The sequence below is a fragment of the Oncorhynchus gorbuscha genome, linkage group LG12 (genome assembly GCF_021184085.1).
Source record: "Oncorhynchus gorbuscha isolate QuinsamMale2020 ecotype Even-year linkage group LG12, OgorEven_v1.0, whole genome shotgun sequence".
NCBI classification, from domain to species: domain Eukaryota; kingdom Metazoa; phylum Chordata; class Actinopteri; order Salmoniformes; family Salmonidae; genus Oncorhynchus; species Oncorhynchus gorbuscha.
In genome coordinates, this window is record NC_060184.1 from 63,908,586 (window position 1) to 63,927,144 (window position 18,559).

At 44.7% G+C, this 18,559-nt stretch overlaps 1 protein-coding gene across 1 annotated transcript; it reads left to right on the forward strand.

Annotated features, from left to right (window-relative positions):
* The first annotated feature begins 1,390 nt into the window (after positions 1-1,390).
* On the forward strand, positions 1,391-17,511 carry LOC123991225 (mucin-12-like). The gene is made up of 5 exons (XM_046292595.1): positions 1,391-1,428; positions 4,703-4,818; positions 5,936-6,110; positions 11,679-11,721; positions 12,445-17,511. The coding sequence occupies exon 5, from the start codon at positions 12,556-12,558 to the stop codon at positions 17,395-17,397; it is 4,842 nt and encodes a 1,613-aa protein (XP_046148551.1). The 5' UTR covers positions 1,391-1,428; positions 4,703-4,818; positions 5,936-6,110; positions 11,679-11,721; positions 12,445-12,555; the 3' UTR covers positions 17,398-17,511.
* Positions 17,512-18,559: the final 1,048 nt, after the last annotated feature.

The window sequence follows — 18,559 nt, forward strand, 5'->3', positions numbered from 1 at the left end:
CCTGGTTATGAATTGGCTCCGTTTGAATCCCTCGTGGAGATCATGTATTTGTAAAGGCCTGACGGCAATTTATGGTTCAGGTGGCAAGAGGCTTATGAAGTATGTAAAGCCTAGCTGTCTCAGTCTGACAACCACACCACACTCACTCACACACACACAACACCACCTCTTCATTCCAAATACGTTTGTGTCATCAACCACAACAGAACTATAGTTTCTTTATTTCTGTCTAACTCTCTCCATCTCTTCCTTTTTGCCTCAATCATTGATTAACATTGATGTTTAGTATAGTGCCTTGGATTATATGCATTTGTGGTGTAGGAGCATGTGGAGACTGGGTGTCAAAAAATGTAATTGTGTCTACCTGTCTGTACCCGTGTGTGTGTATTTCTCATTGGGGGTTAATAAGGGGATAATTAATGGCTTCCAACGATTCGACACAAAAAATAATTATCCTCTTCGCATCATCAATCTCCAGAGTCATCCTGAACAACAGCAGAGGCACCGCCACACATCCTGATGAATATTGATTTCTTAACTGGAGAAAAACGGATGAAAATCAAACCGTGTGCAAGATGTAAAAAATGCAAAAGCCTCATCGAATCAGCCCAGTGTGGCTGCGTCCTCTAGTGTCTATTCAGTCACATTACAGAGGGTGAGAGAGATCTATTTTCTATTAATTAACCTACTTTGGCAGTGTAAACATGTTTCCCCTGCCAATAAAGCCGTTTGAATTGAATTAAATACAGAGCGAGCGGCGGCGTTGTCTCCTGTTCTAAATGTGAAATTCATTCCAGATGACCTATTATTTACTCAGCGCCAGACTGTAACCTATTTAAATACTAAGTCATTCAAATCCGCAAGTGTAGAAGTTAGACACGCTTAGAGCTCGATGTTTTTTTATTTGCCTCTAAGGCCAAACGCAATTTTTTACGGAATGTCGGTTTGTTTAGAAGTATGCGTACATTCAGCAAGGAAATGACCCTCGCCTTATCTCGGTAGTAACCTTATCTAATCGATTCCCTTACGGTCTTTTGTTTTTAGAAAGCGAAACTTGTTCTCCGCACCTGTCCTGTCCAGTTCGCATGCACAAAGGTGACATTGGGTCACACCCAAGGGAGAGAGAGGCGGGAGAGAGGAAACCCATATCACGTGGAGAGTGCCAGTAATTGCGGATCAGCCTCAGGAATGGAGATGTACGATGTACTTCAATTCCTTTCTGCCTTTTCACCGGGGGTGTTTTTAAGCCTCCCTCCGCCTCAATTGGTTAACGGAGGGTAACCAAACGCGAGCCGGTAGACTGATAATGTCAACACATGACGCGGCGAAGGTAGATCTCAGATGTCTAGGTGGAGAGAAGGAGAGAGAGGAAGAGACAGAGGCGCCTTTCCAGAGAGACGGAAACTGGAAGAGGACGAACAAGACAGAGTAAATGTCTTGATTCATTTAAAACTTAGTTGTAATTGCTTCTTTGCAAATGATAGTCTACGGAATTGTGAAGTCCATACATTTGCAGCACTGTAAGGTCAGTAGGCTGATATCATTCGATATAATTTGGACATGTTTGGTTTTACAATTTTGGGGGTTTTCTCTTCTTGCCTTCTTGTTCAGCCTAGGCCCACTTGCGTTTGAACTTGTATTATTTTACGCATTATACGAACTTTCGAGGTGTTTTATGTAACAGTCAGCTCACACATGCATGCTGCATCCCTGACATTTTAAAGTAACTGTCCAGTGTTTCCGATTTCTATGAAATAGAATTTATAAGTATTTAAAATATGAGTGAAATCATTTCCCCCCAAGACTTCCAGTCTTTGCCTGCCCTCGGACGGTCTAGGTATATAGAAAAGTTATCGTTCCCTTGTCTATATGTTCTTTCAACTTGCCGAAGACCAGCTGTGCAGACAACCCTACCAAATGGCCCAAAGAGACCTATGGCAATATCTACACCTACTTGGTGGAATCTTCAGGTTTACACAGGCAATATACATATCTAGTTAGAACTGGTCCTTGGGCAGTTGATGAAACTTATTTGGGTGGTCTTTTCTCCTACTATTGTTCAAACAAAACAGTACGCAACCAGATTTATTCATGTTAACTATAAAAGCATGGTTAGTTCGCTAACATTAACTAACTGAAGAAAGTCTTTTGGAATCAGCTCTTTGGTGGATAATCGTGAATGACCATCGCATGGAATGTACATCTGTTCATGCTAACATTTTTACGTGTAGAGTCAGTGTTTATAGGTATGATGTAGTTTGTTGATTTAAGACGGCACGGAAGTATGTTAAAAATGACCAACCAAGCATATCCAACATGTTTGTAGAATGCTAAAAATGTCGGGTTATGCGTAAAGTAAGTCATTTAACATAGGAGTAACGGGAGGACCCTACGGCTGGACCCTACTGGTAACGTTAAGCCATGTCTCGCTGTGTATCTATGCGAGTAGACTGCTGATTTGCCAGCTCAGTCAATTTCACCTTTATTTAATGAGCCAACATAAAATAGCAAGCATTTTTGAAACAGTCTGTTTGAGGTGGGTTTTTTGTTTTGGCCAAAAAATAAGAATATAGGACTATTCAACAACATTATCTGGGTATGAGTTAAGAGTAACTTTTAAAAGTGAGATTTTCACGAGACAGTTACTTTAAACGTCACCTAGGAAACATAGTTGTGCTGGCATTTGTGTGGAACCATAGGCCTCCATGCATGTTCAGGATTGTTCCTTTGCCAATTAAATCAATTTTTCTTAATCCCATATCAATCCCTCTACAAAAGGTCAACAAATCTGTGCTATAAAGCATTGCCTTTACTGTGCAAGTATTCAGTTGGGGTGGGACTGGCAGATGGTTGTGACATTACCCATGTTTGGTGTGGGGTCATAGGCTAACCTAGGTGAAATTGACACACCCTCCCCCCAATATTGAGAACAGTTCAATCCCCCCCCCCCCCCCCAGACATTTATTTGGGTTTCCAGATTATCCTCGTGAGGAAATAGCAATAACAACTTCCACTTATCCTTCCACTTATGCCTCAAGAGCCATAAAAAAGTTATGTGTAGAATTGCAGGAAATCTGTGATAAGATGTCAGACCCCCGTCTACTATTCATCCCCACAAGTATCTACACCACAGTTTCGCACTTGACCTATTGTAAAGCAAAATCCCCTTGAAGGCTTAAATCCTTCTTTAACCTGTCTCTTCACCGCCATCTACACTTAACAAGTGACATCAATAAGGCATCATAGCTTTGATCTGGTCGATCTATGTCACGGAAAGACCAGGTGTTCCTAATGTTTGTACACTCAGTATACATCTGTGAAGATCAAAATGGACAGCCATTATATGTCTTCACAATAAGCTTACAGAAAGGTTGATTTATGCTAATCATTTTGAACATCTTATGACAGGACTATAACCTTTCACTTTGACATTATCTTGCATGTCGTGCTGGGCATGTTAGACGTTTTGAAGAAAGTAAGCCTTGAAGCACATGCATGCTGCTGTGGAGAGCAGAGTGATTTGACCAACTATTTTATTTACTCAGAACGGATGTGAAGCTTTCCTTTAGGATAGATGTTTGCTTTGGCTTGAGGTGCTCAGTGCTGTAAGCATTCCAGTTTAGTTTGATCGTAGTTTGGAAGGATTTAGGCCAACGCCGGCAACAACCAACAACAGTGGTGTTTCTGTGAATAGAGCATGTTCACCCATTTTCCCTTGTTGACATCAATGCGCTCATGGTCTGTGGGAGAAAGAAAGGGTACAAACATTGACTGAATCTGCCCTGCAGTCTGTTGAATTTGGCATTCATCTCAGGTTAAAGGAATGATTGCCACGGGAGAGCTCTACTTATAGCATGTCCTGCCACGTTGTCCTGTTATGATGCAGAGCTTAGTAAGCCTTACAGCCAACAAGTATTTTCTAAAGGAAAGGCGTAGCAGCTTGTGTAATGGCTTATTTCACCCACAGCAGAGGGCCGTGCCTCTGTATTGGGAGGGAGAAAAAGGGAGGGAGAAAGAAAATGGAAGAAACAGAAGATGGACAGATTGAGAGACAGACAGACAGACAAAGAGGCAGACTGAGACAGAGAATCCTCGTGTGACTTCCGTGCCGAAGACAGCTAGAGGCTTTAAACTGTAGTCACAGTTGATTTGAACTTGGCCCATGCTGGTAGCTGCCAGCCAGCCCAGAACAGGACAAGACAGTGTAGTCTAGATGGTAATCACTGCATCTCCCTGAGGTATAGTACTCTCTGATTACTTTGGTATCTTTCCATTGTGTTTAGAATCAGGGTGAATAATCAGCACTTTAGTGGGATTATACTGACTGGTTGCAATTGGTCTGTGCAGAGACAGAGATCATCAGATAGATGTGTGTCAGATAGTTGCTCCATGTTTATGTTAGATTGTTATCAGGTCTCTGTCTGTATTGGTGTTTTAGCTGGTATATCAGTGAGCAGTGTGTGGCTGCCTGGGCGTGTTGAGTGACGGGAGCGGATCATTCTAAAATAAATCAAATGATTTTATATGTCAGGTAAGGCTGATAGACAGATAATGTGAGTGTTAGAATCACCGTCACTCACCTGCTGCTATTGCCTATGACCGATTGGACCTTGTCTTTATGGTCTAGTTCCATATTATTGGACTTAGGTTCTGGTCATACATGGTCTGATTTCCATGGATACTTAGGTGTGTTGTTCCCCAGGAGACCCCAGGATGTGAGGTGGTCCCAGGAGAACAATCATCATGGAAACGAAGTGGAAACTGACCAGTGGACTCAGACACCACTCAGTGCCAACAGTGGGGGGATAGAACAGACAGGTGAGACAACTCGCACACCTTATAGACACAGGTGACTAGTGCTGCGCAATTATCGGTTCAATTACTTGAATTCCATTTATTTATTTATTTTGTGAGCCCAGAGAAATCAAATCATTCACGAGAGATTTGATAAATTAAGTCAAGAACTATGTAGGCTGAAGGGAGTTGTACTTTTCAATAAGTAAACTCAACCTACGTCAGTGCAGAAACATGGTAATTATGTAAAATGACAGAGACAGATCAGATAGGAAGAAGCGAAGCGAATGCGTTTCTATGGGCTTATTTTGAACCTAAGCTTGTCGACTGCCTTCCCGCCTTTGGAATAACGACTCCCGTTGTTAGGGAATAGACATGAGCATCTAGTCATTGTATACACATCTCTGGACGGATACACTTTTACGCCTGCTACATTAGGTTAAATACACACAGACCGCATAGACCGCATAAGAGAGCAATGTTCACAACGACAAGGGGTACCGAGACCGTTTGCGGAAGTATACCTTATCTACTTTGAAGAACTAGTCAAAATGATTTTGTCAGACCACTCTGCAGTATACTTAGACAGGCTAGCTAAATAGGATGACTACAGACAGTACCGTATGGGGAGCACATAACGTTAGATGGCCTGGCTGGCTGACTGCTACTGATGAGATTACTTTAAGGAATTAAAGATAATAGTCATCAAATAAAAGCTAAGTAATATACAGAACTGAAATATTTATTATTATTTCATAGTAATTTCCTCTTTTTCAATTGATGTCTATTGATGTCAGTGTGGACCAGACAGAGACAATGGAATAAGTCAATGTTTTGGCAATTGAATGTTCACTACTTTTGGCTTTATAAAGTCATTATTTCATAATACATTTAATGTTTTTTTTTTAATTATATAAAAAAATAAAAAAGCGTTATTTATTTTTTTATAATCAAAACGAAAGGAACCGACCCCAAAAAGCACTAATCGCTCAGCACAACAGGGGACACAACTGAGGGAACTTACAGCAGTGTGCAGTGATTTACCTGTCTGCTGTAGATCCACATGGACTGTTAAATTAGTACCTATCACAGGTCTAGTTATAAACTCTACTCTAATACCATATGGGATGTTTGTGACCAGAGCTAACTTTGGGGACCAGGGAGGAGAGTCACGGCCGACCTGAGGTTCTGAACAGGAACCCCAACCAGAACTGGTTCACATCCTCCCTTTCCTTCAGACTCTCCTCTCAACACAGCAAGAAATACGACCTGGAAAAACTAGAGTCCACAGCTCAGAGGGAACACTGTCTACACAGGTGAGACAGAGCATTTTTAAAGCTAGAGTTTATTGCCTTAGTTATGGGATTTTGTATTATACAGTGATGCATTTTTTATTGCCCTTCTCTTAGACACTATCCTTCTTTTACCATCTACGTATGTGTACAGACAGAATTGCACCAACACGGCTCCATAAATCAATATGGTTTAACCAAGGTTAATTAGTTCCTTGGACTGCTGTACTGAGGAAATACTTCAGATTGATTTCTTAGGTGTGTGTGTGTGTGTGTGTGTGTGTGTGTGTGTGTGTGTGTGTGTGTGTGTGTGTGTGTGTGTGTGTGTGTGTGTGTGTGTGTGTGTGTGTGTGTGTGTGTGTGTGTGTGTGTGTGTGTGTGTGTGTGTGTGTGTGTGTGTGTGTGTGTGTGTGTGTGTGTGTGCGCGCATTATTCTATGTGTCAGAGATGAATGCAACTCTTATCAGTACGAGTCATTTATCAAACACTGTCCCTTAGTCACAGACGACCTTTACCTGGCTGTATTGTCATCCATGTCAGCCCTTTAGACTGAGGCTACACACCTCTCAACATCAACTTCCATAGTAGCACTGTGGCCCTGTGTTTGTGTGTGATGTCTTTATTACAAGTGTGATGTTAAGGCATTCAGTTAATAGTTCCGCTATTGCTAACATAGCCTAGGCAACACCACTGGAAGTAGTTTGGGGTGGGGGTGGGGGTGCTGCTGTGACGTTTTCCACGCAGAAAGAAAAACATTGCCTCTGCTGAAGATGTCTATATGTGGTCTGCTAAAACAGGACTAGTAAAGGCCCAGTTTACTAACTAAATGTATTTGTAGTTGAGTGTCTACCAGCATTTGTAACTTCTGAGTCTGATAATTATCTGCACCAAACAGTTCATCTGATTAATACTGTTGGAATATAAAATTAGTTGCTTGATATGTTTTCCGGTTTCTTGAAATACTTTGCAAATGCAACTTATTTCTATGTGAACTGAAATGGTCTATTCATTCCTTTTCAGTAGACACTCTTACCCAGAGCAACTTACAGTAGGGAGTGCATACATTTTCATAGTTTTTCGTACTGGTCCCCCGTGGGAATCAAACCCACAACCCTAGCAAGCGCCATGCTCTACCATGTCAGCCACAACATCAAAAACCACTTGATGTCTCAATGTACTCAATTACTCTACTGTACATTGTTTTACTTCATGGTGATGGAAAGTCTAGTTACAATCCTAGATGACCAGCTTGTGTACAATACAGTAATGTACATTTAAGTGGTTTGTAACGATGGTAAATTAATACTGCACAAAAAGTGGTTGTTTTCCATGTTATTTGCTCAATAAAAACATTTAATTTCGTATGGATGTTTTGTGTCTTTGCCCATAACTTTGCACCTTTTTGATGTAAACATTTGAGGACAGGATTGAGTTTCTGAATTCCATTAGAATGACAATTGCAGAGAAAGGGACAGGGCAACAACTCTTACATTCCCAAGTATTGAATCTTGCAAAAGACTCTTCTTAATTATACAACTTTTTTTGCTGGTAAAAAAAAAAATGTTTTGCTCATGCTACAGGCATCTATATCAGTCTGCTAATACTAGTAAAGGCCCAGTGTGCTACTTTTGTGAAAATGTTTTAAATATTCAATATTTTTTACATTAAAATATATTTAGAATTCAGCTTTGAGGGGTTTCTGGGCATATTGTTGGATCTGTCCCATTGCTCAACACTCACACGCCCTGCTGACTGATATACCAGCTAAAACACCAATACAGACAGCGACCTGATAACAATCTAACATAAATATACCCAGAACTCCCACAATGCTGTTACACCCCTACTTCCCGCGGCTATGAGCCCAGGTAAACATAAATCATGAAAAAAGGGAGAGCTGGAGGATAGACAAGAAGGAGAGAATGAGCAATGGGGGTCAAGAGAGAAGATGGAATGTAGTTGATCCTGTGGATCAGGGTGAATGAAAAACTTGCGACACCTGTAATCTTTACAAAAACATTAACACCCAGGAGGTGTGTCTGCATGCTTGTGTGTCTTATGTATTATGGTATACAGTGCATTCAGAAAGTATTCAGACCCCTTGGCTTTTTCCACATTTTGTTATGTTACAGCCTTATTCTAAACTGGATTCGATTTGTTTTTTGCTCCTCATCAATCTACCCACAATACCCCATAATTACAAAGCAGAAATGGGTTCTTTTTTATATTTTATTTAGCAAATTTATTCAAATTAAAAACACATCAAATTTACATAAGTATTCAGACCCTTTTACTCAGTACTTTGTTGAAGCACCTTTGGCAGCAATTATAGCCTTGTGTCTTCTTGGGTATTCTTCTCTGCAGATCCTCAAGCGCTGTCAGGTTGGATGGGAAGTGTCACTGCTCAGCTATTTTCAGGTCTCTCCGGAGATCAAATCAAATTTTGTCACATGCTCCGAATACAATAGGTGTAGACCTTACCGTGAAATGCTTACTTACAAGCCCTTAACCAACAATGAAGTTCAAGAAATTGAGCTAAGGAAATATTTACTAAATAAAGTTTTAAAAAATTGAATTAAAGTAACATAATAAAATAACAATACCGAGGCTATGTACAGGGGCTACCAGTACCGAGTTAATGTGTGGGGTACAGGTTAATTGAGGTAGTTTGTACATGAAGGTAGGGGTAAAGTGATAATGCATAGATAATAAACAGTGAGTAGAAGCAGGGGGGTGGCCAATGTAAATAGTCCAGGTAGCCATTTGATTAACTGTTCGGCAGTCTGTTGGCTTGGGGGTAGAAGCTGTTCAGGAGCCTTTTGGACCTAGACATGGTGCTCCGGTACTACTTATTGTGCGGTAGCAGAGTGAATGGTCTATGACTTGGGTGATTGGAGCCGTTAACCATTTTTGGGGCCTTCCTCTGATACCACCTAGTATATAGGTCCTGGATGGCAGGAAACTTCGCCCCAGTGATGTACTGGGCCGTACGCACTAGTCCACGTTCATCTCCTGTGTCTTGCTCACTTTGAGGGAGAGGTAGTTGCATGAGTGCATAAAATAAAATGAGTCATGCATGCATGAGTCGTGCATGGCCATGCAATTGTGGGGGAACAGGGAGTACAGGAGGGGACTAAGCAAGCCCCCCCCCCCCCTGAGGGGCTCCCGTGTTGAGAATCAACGTGGAAGATGTGTTGTTGCCTACCCTGACCACCTGGGGCCGGCCTGTCAGGAAGTCTAGGATCCAGTTGCAGAGGAGGTGGTGTTTCGTCCCAGGGTCCTTAGCTTAGTGATGAGCTTTGTGGGCACTATGGTGTTGAACGCTGAGCTGTAGTCAATGAACAGCATTCTCACATAGGTTCTCCTTTTGTCCAGGTGAGAAAGGGCAGTGTGGAGTGGGATTGAGATTGCATCATCTATGGATCTGTTGGAGCGTTATGCGAATTGGAGTCGGTCTAAGGTGGTCTGGAGGATGCTGTTGCTGTGAGGCATGACCAGCCTTTCAAAGCACTTCATGGCTACCGACATGAGTGCTACGGGGCAGTAGTCATTTAGGCAGGTTACTTTCGCTTTCTTGGGCACAGGGACTATGGTGGTCTGCTTTAAACGTAGGCATTAGACTCGGTCAGGGAGAGGTTGAAAAATGTCAGTGAAGACACTTGCCAGTTGGTCCGCACATGCTCTGAGTGCACGTCCTTGTAATCAGTCTGGCCCCGCGGCCTTGTGAATTTTGACCTGTTTAAAGGTCTTGCTCACATTGGCTATGGAGAGCGGGATCACACAGTCGTCCGGAACAGCTGGTGCTCTCATGCATTCTTCAGTGTTGCTTGCCTCGATGCAAGCATAAAAGGCATTTATCTTGTCTGGTAGGCTCACGTCACTGGGCAGCTTGCGGCTGGGTTTCCCATTGTAGTCCGTAATAGTTTGCAAGCCCTGCCACATCCGATGAACAACAGAGCCAGTGTAGTAGGATTCAATTCAATCTTAGTCCTGTATTGAAGCTTTGCCTGTTTGATGGTTCGTCTGAGGGCATAGCAGGATTTCTTATAAGCGTCCGGCTTAGTGTCCCGCTCCTTGAAAGCACGTGTGACATGCTGGTAGAAATGAGGTAAAAATGATTTCAATTTGCCTGCATTAAAGTCCCCGACCACTAGGAATGCCGCTTCTGGATGAGCAATTTCTTGTTTGCTTATTGCCTTATACAGCTCGTTGAGTGCGGTCTTAGTGCCAGCATCGATTTGTGGTGGTAAAAGACAGCTACGAAAAATATAGATGGTCAATAGCTTATCATGAGGTACTCTACCTCAGGCATTCAAACGGGTTCAAGTCCGAGCTCTGGCTGCACCACTTAAGGACTTTGGCTGGGCCACTCCTGTGTTGTCTTGTCTGTGTGCTTAGGGTCATTGTCTGTTGGAAGGTGAACGTTCTCCCCTATCTGAGAACCTGCTCCAGAGTGCTCAGAACTTCATCAAGGATCTCTCTGTACTTTGCTCCATTCATCTTTCCCTCGGTCCTGACTAGTCTCCCAGTCCCTTCAGCTGAAAAACATATCCGTAGCATGATGTGGACACCACCATGCTTCACCGTGGGGAGGATGCCAGGTTTCCTCCAGACGTGACGCTTGGCATTCAAGCCAAAGAGTTCAATCTTGGTTTCATCAGACCAGAAAATCTTGTTTTTCGTGGGCTGAGTCCTTTAGGTGCCTTTTGGCAAACTCCAAGCAGACTGTCATGTGCCTTTTACTGAGGAGTGGCTTCTGTCTGGCCACTCTACCATAAAGGCCTGATTGGTGGAGTGCTGTAGAGATGGTTCCCCTTCCGGAAGGTTCTCCCATCTCCACAGAGGAACTCTAAAGCTCTGTCCAAGGCCCTTTTCCCCCGATTGCTCAGTATGGCCGGGAGGCCAGCTGTAGAATGAATCTTGGTGGTTCCAAACTTCTTCCATTTAAGAATGATGAAGGCCACTGTTTGGAACTTTCGATGATGCAGACATTTTTTGGTACCCTTCCCCAGATCTGTGCCTCAACACAACCCTGTCTCTGAGCTTTACAGACAATTCCTTCGACCTCACTGCTTGGTTTTTGCTCTGAAATGCACTGTCAATTGTGGGACCTTTTTTATAGACAGACTTGTGCCTTTCCAAATCATGTCCAATCAATTGAATTTACCACAGGTGGACTCCAATCAAGTGTAGAAACATCTCAAGGATGATCAATGGAAACAGGATGTACATGAGCTCAATTTTGAGTCTCATAGCAACGGGTCTGAATGCATATGTAAATAAGGTATCTTTTTTTTATTTGTAATAAATTTGCTTAAATTTCAAAACTGTTTTCACTTTATCATTACATTTACATTTAAGTCATTTAGCAGACGCTCTTATCCAGAGCGACTTACAAATTGGATCATTATGGGGTATTGTGTGTAAATTGTTTCCTCAATCTAAATGAATCAATTTGAGAATAAGGCTGTAACGTAACAACATTTGTAAAAAGTCAAAGGGTCTGATTAGTTTCTGAATACACTGTATAACCATTAACATTCATTGTAATGATGTATTCATTTTTTTCTCTACATTTCCCTGCTGCTCCAGTTCTCAGGGACCTGTAAGGGACACACCTATAGCTCAAGCACAGGTAAACATAAAGCATTACCATTTAGTGGCAACATTATTAATGACACTTTACTTAATAACACAATAGACATGTTATTAACAGTCATTACAGTTGATGTCACCAGTTTGTGTCATTACAGTGTTGCCATTAGCCAACATCAATTGTCATAACTGCAAATGGCATTTGCTATATTAACAGCGCCATCGAGGCCATATTATGAACGTTTAATTAAACCGTTGGCACATGATCAATGTCAGTTTGAACATTGTGTAATCTCAAAAGAACCAACATGAATGCCAGTGTGGGGAGGAGATAAATAGTGTTTCTGTGGAAATCTCATGTACTTGGAAATAACCTGTTTGTCCAGACTAATTCTTTTAATAACATTTCCATGGGAACATGACTCCTGTAATGCTCCAGTTTCAATAAGTACACTATTTGGATTTCCATGTCAGATTAAATGTGTTGTCACACACAAATACTCTACCACTCAGCCTACATAGCTTTGGGAGGTGTGGAGTGACAAGCCACAGTGTTGACATATGAAAACCATTACACGCTGCAGTTTGATCTAAGGCAATGGATTTGACATTTCTGACGTTGCATAACTTTTGGACTAAAAGCAAAATCGTTCAATCATAGATTATCTTTTTCATATAAAACCTTTGGCTGTGAGGTTAAAGCTTAACAAATATGTATCTAATTGTTGATAACAATATAATCTGATTTGAACTTTCTCGACAGGTGAAAAGAGAAGTCTCACCATCATATTATTTTGTACCAGCCAATTGCCCTTCAGAGGAAGAGGAAGTGACATCGCTTCCTTTTAAAGAGGAAGAGGATTCCAAGACAGCCATGTTGTCCTCCACGCTGGTGTCTGTTCTTGCCCCACAGTGGAGTGGGAGAATACGCAGGAACAAGCGGGGCATGGACATTGGTGTGTTTGGCACGGCAACCAGTGAGTCTGGACAGGAAACCCAAGGTAACGGTCAGGAAGTGAGCGAGGGGGGTGTGCTTTTGAAGCCGCAAGTCCCTCTCGAGACAGACTCTGTAGGACAACGACGACAACAACAGTTTCTGGAGACCCAGAACCAACGTGTTGGGGAGAGGGGGTTGACCCTTGGATCACAAGTCCATGAGAGGGCTTCAACACTGGGTAGCAGCAGAAGCACAGTGGGGGGCTGGTATGAGGGAAGCACCCCCAGCCTCAAACTGGACAACCCAACAAAGGCCCCAGTTTCTAAGCCTGTCTCTCTGGATGTGAGTTGGGGGAGGCTGGCCAACAGAGGCGGAGAGGGGGGAGCTGTTTCCCCTGTTACTCCCAGCTCTCCCCTCTCTCCCGACCTGCATGTACACAAGGGAATGTTACAGGCAAGTTGTCAAGGAGCCCAGACATCATTGCTGAGTTCCAAACCAACAACCAGTAGCCTTCTTTTCTCTCTGAGAAGGCTCAACACTATTGCGAGCTCTATCCACTCAGAGACAAATATCTCATCTCTAACCAATGACATAGATGGAGAGACTTCAAGTCCACACCTCTCTCCATCCACAACCAATTACAAAGCATCAGAGGCAATTAGGGCACACCTTTCCTTAACCTCATCCAATGATGGAGCCAGAGAGAGGTCCAAGTTCCTCCCCTATTCAGCTGATCCCACTTACAGGACAATAGAGAGGTCAAGGCACCTCCCCTTACCAACTTCCAATCACAGAGAAGCAAATACACACAGGACACAACTATTTTCAACCTCGCCCAATTACAAAGACACAAAGGGCACACCCTTTACCAAACTTCCCCAGACTTCCAGGGCGTATCCCAACCCAACCTTCCCCAGTAAGCAGACTCTTCTGTTTAGTGGTCTAGAGAGACTTTCCCCTTCAGAGAGACCAGATGGAACCACGGTTCCCATCAGTGATACTCATCTACCTTCCTCTCCACCGTCCCAATATGACCACCTGGATTTTCATGGGAGCCAGTCTCTTCCCAGAGGAACCACCCTGAGATCTACTAGCTGGCGAAAGCATATTACTCTGGAGGATAGTGTGTCTAATCCCAGTTCCCCCCTCAGTCCCACTACCACCACCACTATCAACAACAACAACAACAACACATTCAGCCTCTCAAGCACTTCCAGCAATAATAACACGGGCCCCTCTAGCACCAATGATAACACTGGTGTCAATCCGCAAATCAGCATCAATAACAACAATAATTTAGTCACCCCCAACAATACCAACTTAAACAGCAATACTGTCACTGGCAAACACACACCTCAGAGCACCCTTAAAATGACTTATGTTCAAGATATCCCAGACCAGGATTCCTATAGAATACTCAAAACTCAGAATTCCCTTAACTCGAATGACCGACAATCACAAAAGCCCTATTGTTTGTCCAATATCTCCTTCAGGTCTAACACCAGTAGCCCAGCTAGCTCGAGCACTTTGAGTAGCCCAATAAAGTCCAGCAAGCCTGATCGCTACAGTAGGCAATGTAGTTATGACACCATCTATACTCCTCTGACCGTATTTAGCCCCAAGACTCCAACCAGCTCTGAAACCAGTGACACTCCATCCTCCCTCAGTAGTCATAGAACCCTTTATTTGTCCCATTCCCTGAACCCCTCTTCCAGACAGCTCTCCTTACAAACCAGTATCGCCTCCACATCTCTCAGTAGCCACAGACCCCTCTATAGTTCCCGCTCACTCAATACCTCTATGAGACGAGACCCCCAAAACAGCCCAAAATCTCCACCCCCAGTCGTCAGAAGCCAGATTCCCATAGTGAGTAACACCCACACCCCCACATCCCAACTGCAGTCCCCTAAAACTGCTTACACGCCTACCACAACTCCCCAACCACTCCTACTTAAAACCGGATGCGTCCCCAGTATCCCGACCCGCTACACCCGACCGCTGTCCCCAGACAGCTATACCCCCATATCCCTGAGTATCCCCACCAACCAGGCCCCCTCCACCCTGCCCCTCTCCCCACCCAGCTCGTCCCCTCTGGTGGAAAGGACGTTCATAGGCAGCCTTGACCTCTCCCCTAAGAAACACCAGCCCCAAGTGGAAGGGAGGGTAACAGCACATAGAGCGTGGCAGGAGTCACAACTAAGGCTGTCACAGTCTCATTCACCTCAGAGACCTCTGTCCCCAACCAGACCCCTCCGTAGTGTAGAGGGTCCCGCCATCTTCTCCTCCCTGAGATCGGGCAGCCCAACCTGGGCTACGTCACCTTTGTCTCCCCCAACCCCCAGGACCACCAAACTACAAGTTTGGAGGAGAACCTCGATGCATAACTTATCCATAATATCTGATACATTGGTGAAGGAGGGAGGGCAAGCTCTCTCAGAGCATGTTAGCGACCACACTTCAAACGTCACATTCAAACACACAGGAACCGACTCGACCGTAATAGGACCACAGAGGAAGACCGCTGCCCCTCTCTCCCTTCCAGATTTTGGGAGCTTTTCCAAGCCACGATTTAGCTCCCCGCCCTATTCCACACTCAAGTCTTCACGCCCAACACAGGGTGAGGTCACACACACAACATCACACCAACCCCTTCTCTCACCCCCTACCTCACCCCAACACTACCCCTTCTACGGCCATCACAGGGCTAGGTCACAGGACAGTTCAAAGATTGTTGCCTTGAAAATTGATTGTGTCAACAACAACTCCAAACAGACCAGTCAAGAAAATGTTGAGACACTTGTGTACAGGATTTCTAAAGTTGATTCCTCTGCCATATTGGACAGTATTAGGCCTGCACAGCCCTGTTTTCCTCGACACACACCAGACACACGAGTCGTCACAGGGATAAAGTCCAATGAACTCTGCCGTCTACCTTCACAACACAGCCAGGTGATTGGAAGTCCCAGCTGTCAATCATACCAAAGCTCCAATGACAGTGGAGCATTAGACATTGAGAAGGTTGTGTGTAAAAGCGAGAGTTTCCCTAAGAGTGCAGCGGCTCCATTACAAACCCAGAGCCCAAAGAAAGGCTTATTCTCACTGAGAGGTAAGAGAGACAATGTTGTTGGTACGCCTGCTGCCAATATCCCTAGAAACCCAGCGATGCCTCAGTCTGAGAAACCAAAGAAAGAGTCCGAGAAGGAGCAAAAGGAAAGTAACAAAATAGACCTGGTGCTGAGTCGACTCCGGCAGACCTTCAGAGTCAAACGTCTCGATGACGAGAGGACGAAGAGAACACCCCAGCCTCCTCCTGTCAAAGGAGCCAGTGACATTAGTGATGTCACTGAGAGTAGTGGTTTGAGCAATCGAGAAGAGGAGGACAAATGGAGGCAGAATGATGGCGTACACAAACCTTCAAACTCTTTCTGGGCTGGCAGTGAGCACACGTCAGATATGACGAAGGAAAATGTTAGGCGTAAACACTCACAGTTTGAGGGTTTTAAAGACCATATAGAGGCTAGAAACAGAGACCAGCCTTGTGTTATGGATCTTCCTCAATTTGAGGCTTACAAGGACGAAAGGATCACTAAACCCAAACACCAACCTTCTAGTAGCGAGATCAGCCCAACAAGGCGGCAGTTTGAAGCTTACAAAGAGAAGAGGATCAGTAGAGCCAGAAAGCAACCTCCTCAGAGAGACTTCAGCTCCGTTATGCGTCAACCCTGGGACCCCAGCCGCTCTGCAACCCTCCCTGCCTACAGAACCTCCTCAGGCAGCACCAGAAACACTTTCTCTGTCTTCCACTTCAGCCAGAAGGACTCTGAGAACGATAACGTGTTCCACATTCCCAGGATTCCTCAGAGGAAGAAGACCACCTCTCTCTGTGAGCCAGGGGACAGGGAGTTCGGTTCCGGTGATCAGCGTGGCAGTGAGGGACGTCTGGCATCCTTCTCCTCCTGTGCTGATCTCAAATACGGTCTTGAGGCTGGGCGTTCCTTCTCTGTGACTTCTGTGCTCTCCAGCCGTCCTTCGGGTCCTGGACGCATCTCCTCAGGCCCTAGGGTCAGCAGTGTCAGTGACCTCACTTACCCTGCTCTGACCTTTGGAGAAGAGGTCATGACTTGGGATGACTGTAGGGTCAAAGGTGATTGGACAATACCAAGGTGGGACACACACACAACCACTGGCCACAAAACCACAGGTGACAGCCAAGCTGTAAATGACTGGTCTGTCGTTAGTGACAGGACATCCAGAAATGAGCGCAAAACAATCAAAGCTAATTTTATAAATCCACACAAGGCTAGATCCAAATCCCTACCCAGAAATGTATCCTGGAGTTCAGAGGTCACCGCCCCATCTCCAACCTCTACCACCACTGGCCGCATGTGGAACCATGGCAGCCTGGAGACCTCTCACTCCCTGTGGGATACAGAGGGTCCTCCAACCCCCCCTCCGTCCCCTCCCTGGTCCCCAGCCTCCAGACGCATATCTCGCCCTCCCAGCTCCTCCTCCTCTGCCTCGCCCTCCCCCACAGACAGCAGGGCGTCACAGGACAGCCTTTCCCCTAGGGGGCGCCTACCCTCCAGGGGCTACGTCTCCAACTTGGCAGTCTTTGAGGAGTCTGACGCAGTCTTTGAGGAGTCCGACTCCAGGGGCTACGTCTCCAACCTGGCAGTCTTCGAGGAGTCCAACTCAGGCTCTGACATGGACTCTGACACAACCACAGATGATGAATACTACCTGGCAGGTGATGGCGGCGAGAAGGAGACTGAACTGTGAGAAGAAATACTGTATGGGATGCATCTCAATAGTCTAAACTGGGTCTGTCTGTCTCCTTTTGGTCTCCTTATATAGTAAGGATACTTATTTACACACCTATTTATGCTCACTAAAAACAGACTTGTTAAGTGTGCATGGCTCTGGGCCTCCCGAGTGGCGCAGTGGTCTAAGGCACTGCATCGCGGTGCTAGCTGTGCCACTAGAGAACCTGGTTCGAGTCCAGGCTCTGTCGCACCTGTCCGCGACCGAGAGACCCATGACACGGTGCACAATTGGCCCAGCGTGGTCTGGGTTAGGGGAGGGTTTGACATGCAGGGATGTTCCTGTCCCATCGTGCACTAGCGACTCCTGTGGTGAGCCGGGTGCAGTGCACGCTGTCACAGTCTCCAGGTGTACGGCGCTTCCTCCGACACATTGGTGCTTCTGGGTTAAGCGGGCATTGTGTCAAGAAGCAGTGTCGGCTTGGCTGGATTGTGTTTCAGGGGACGCTTGAGTTGCAGCGATGGGACGAGCCTGTAACTACCAATTGAATACCACGAAATTGGGGCGAAAAAGGGGTAAAATAATGAAATCAAATAAAAAGCGCATGGCTGACAGTAAAGAAGTCAGCACTGTCAGATCACAGGTTAATGTCATGCTCTTATCCTGGGATCCAAAGAGCAGCCCACATGAACTCTACACCATATCCAAGATCATGGCACTCTGTTTTTTGTCATGTCACAGGTTGCTTGGATACTTGACTTTCTCATGTCTGATATTTGTTTAGTTATCAGTGGGAAGTGTACTGTATATGCTAGGTTAAAGGTATTTATGAACAAAGAGCTCGAGCTATAAAGCTCTCCTATCCTGTTTTATTACTTCTGCAGCTGTTCTAACCATGGCCTTTATTCACAAAGTGTATCAGAGTTGGAGTGCTGGTCTAGGATCAGGTCCCCCCTGTACATATGCTCATATTCATTGTGATCTGAAGCCAAAACTGATCTTAGGCGAGCACTCCTAAACTAAGACTCCTTGTGAATACTGACCCTGTTGTGGTAGAGACCAGTACCCGGTGAGAGGTATACCTACCATACTCAGTTTGGCTGGGGTCACATTTCATTGTCAAGTGCTGGCTATCAATATGCTTTAAGCTAGCATGCTATATGATATGCAAGATAAATAT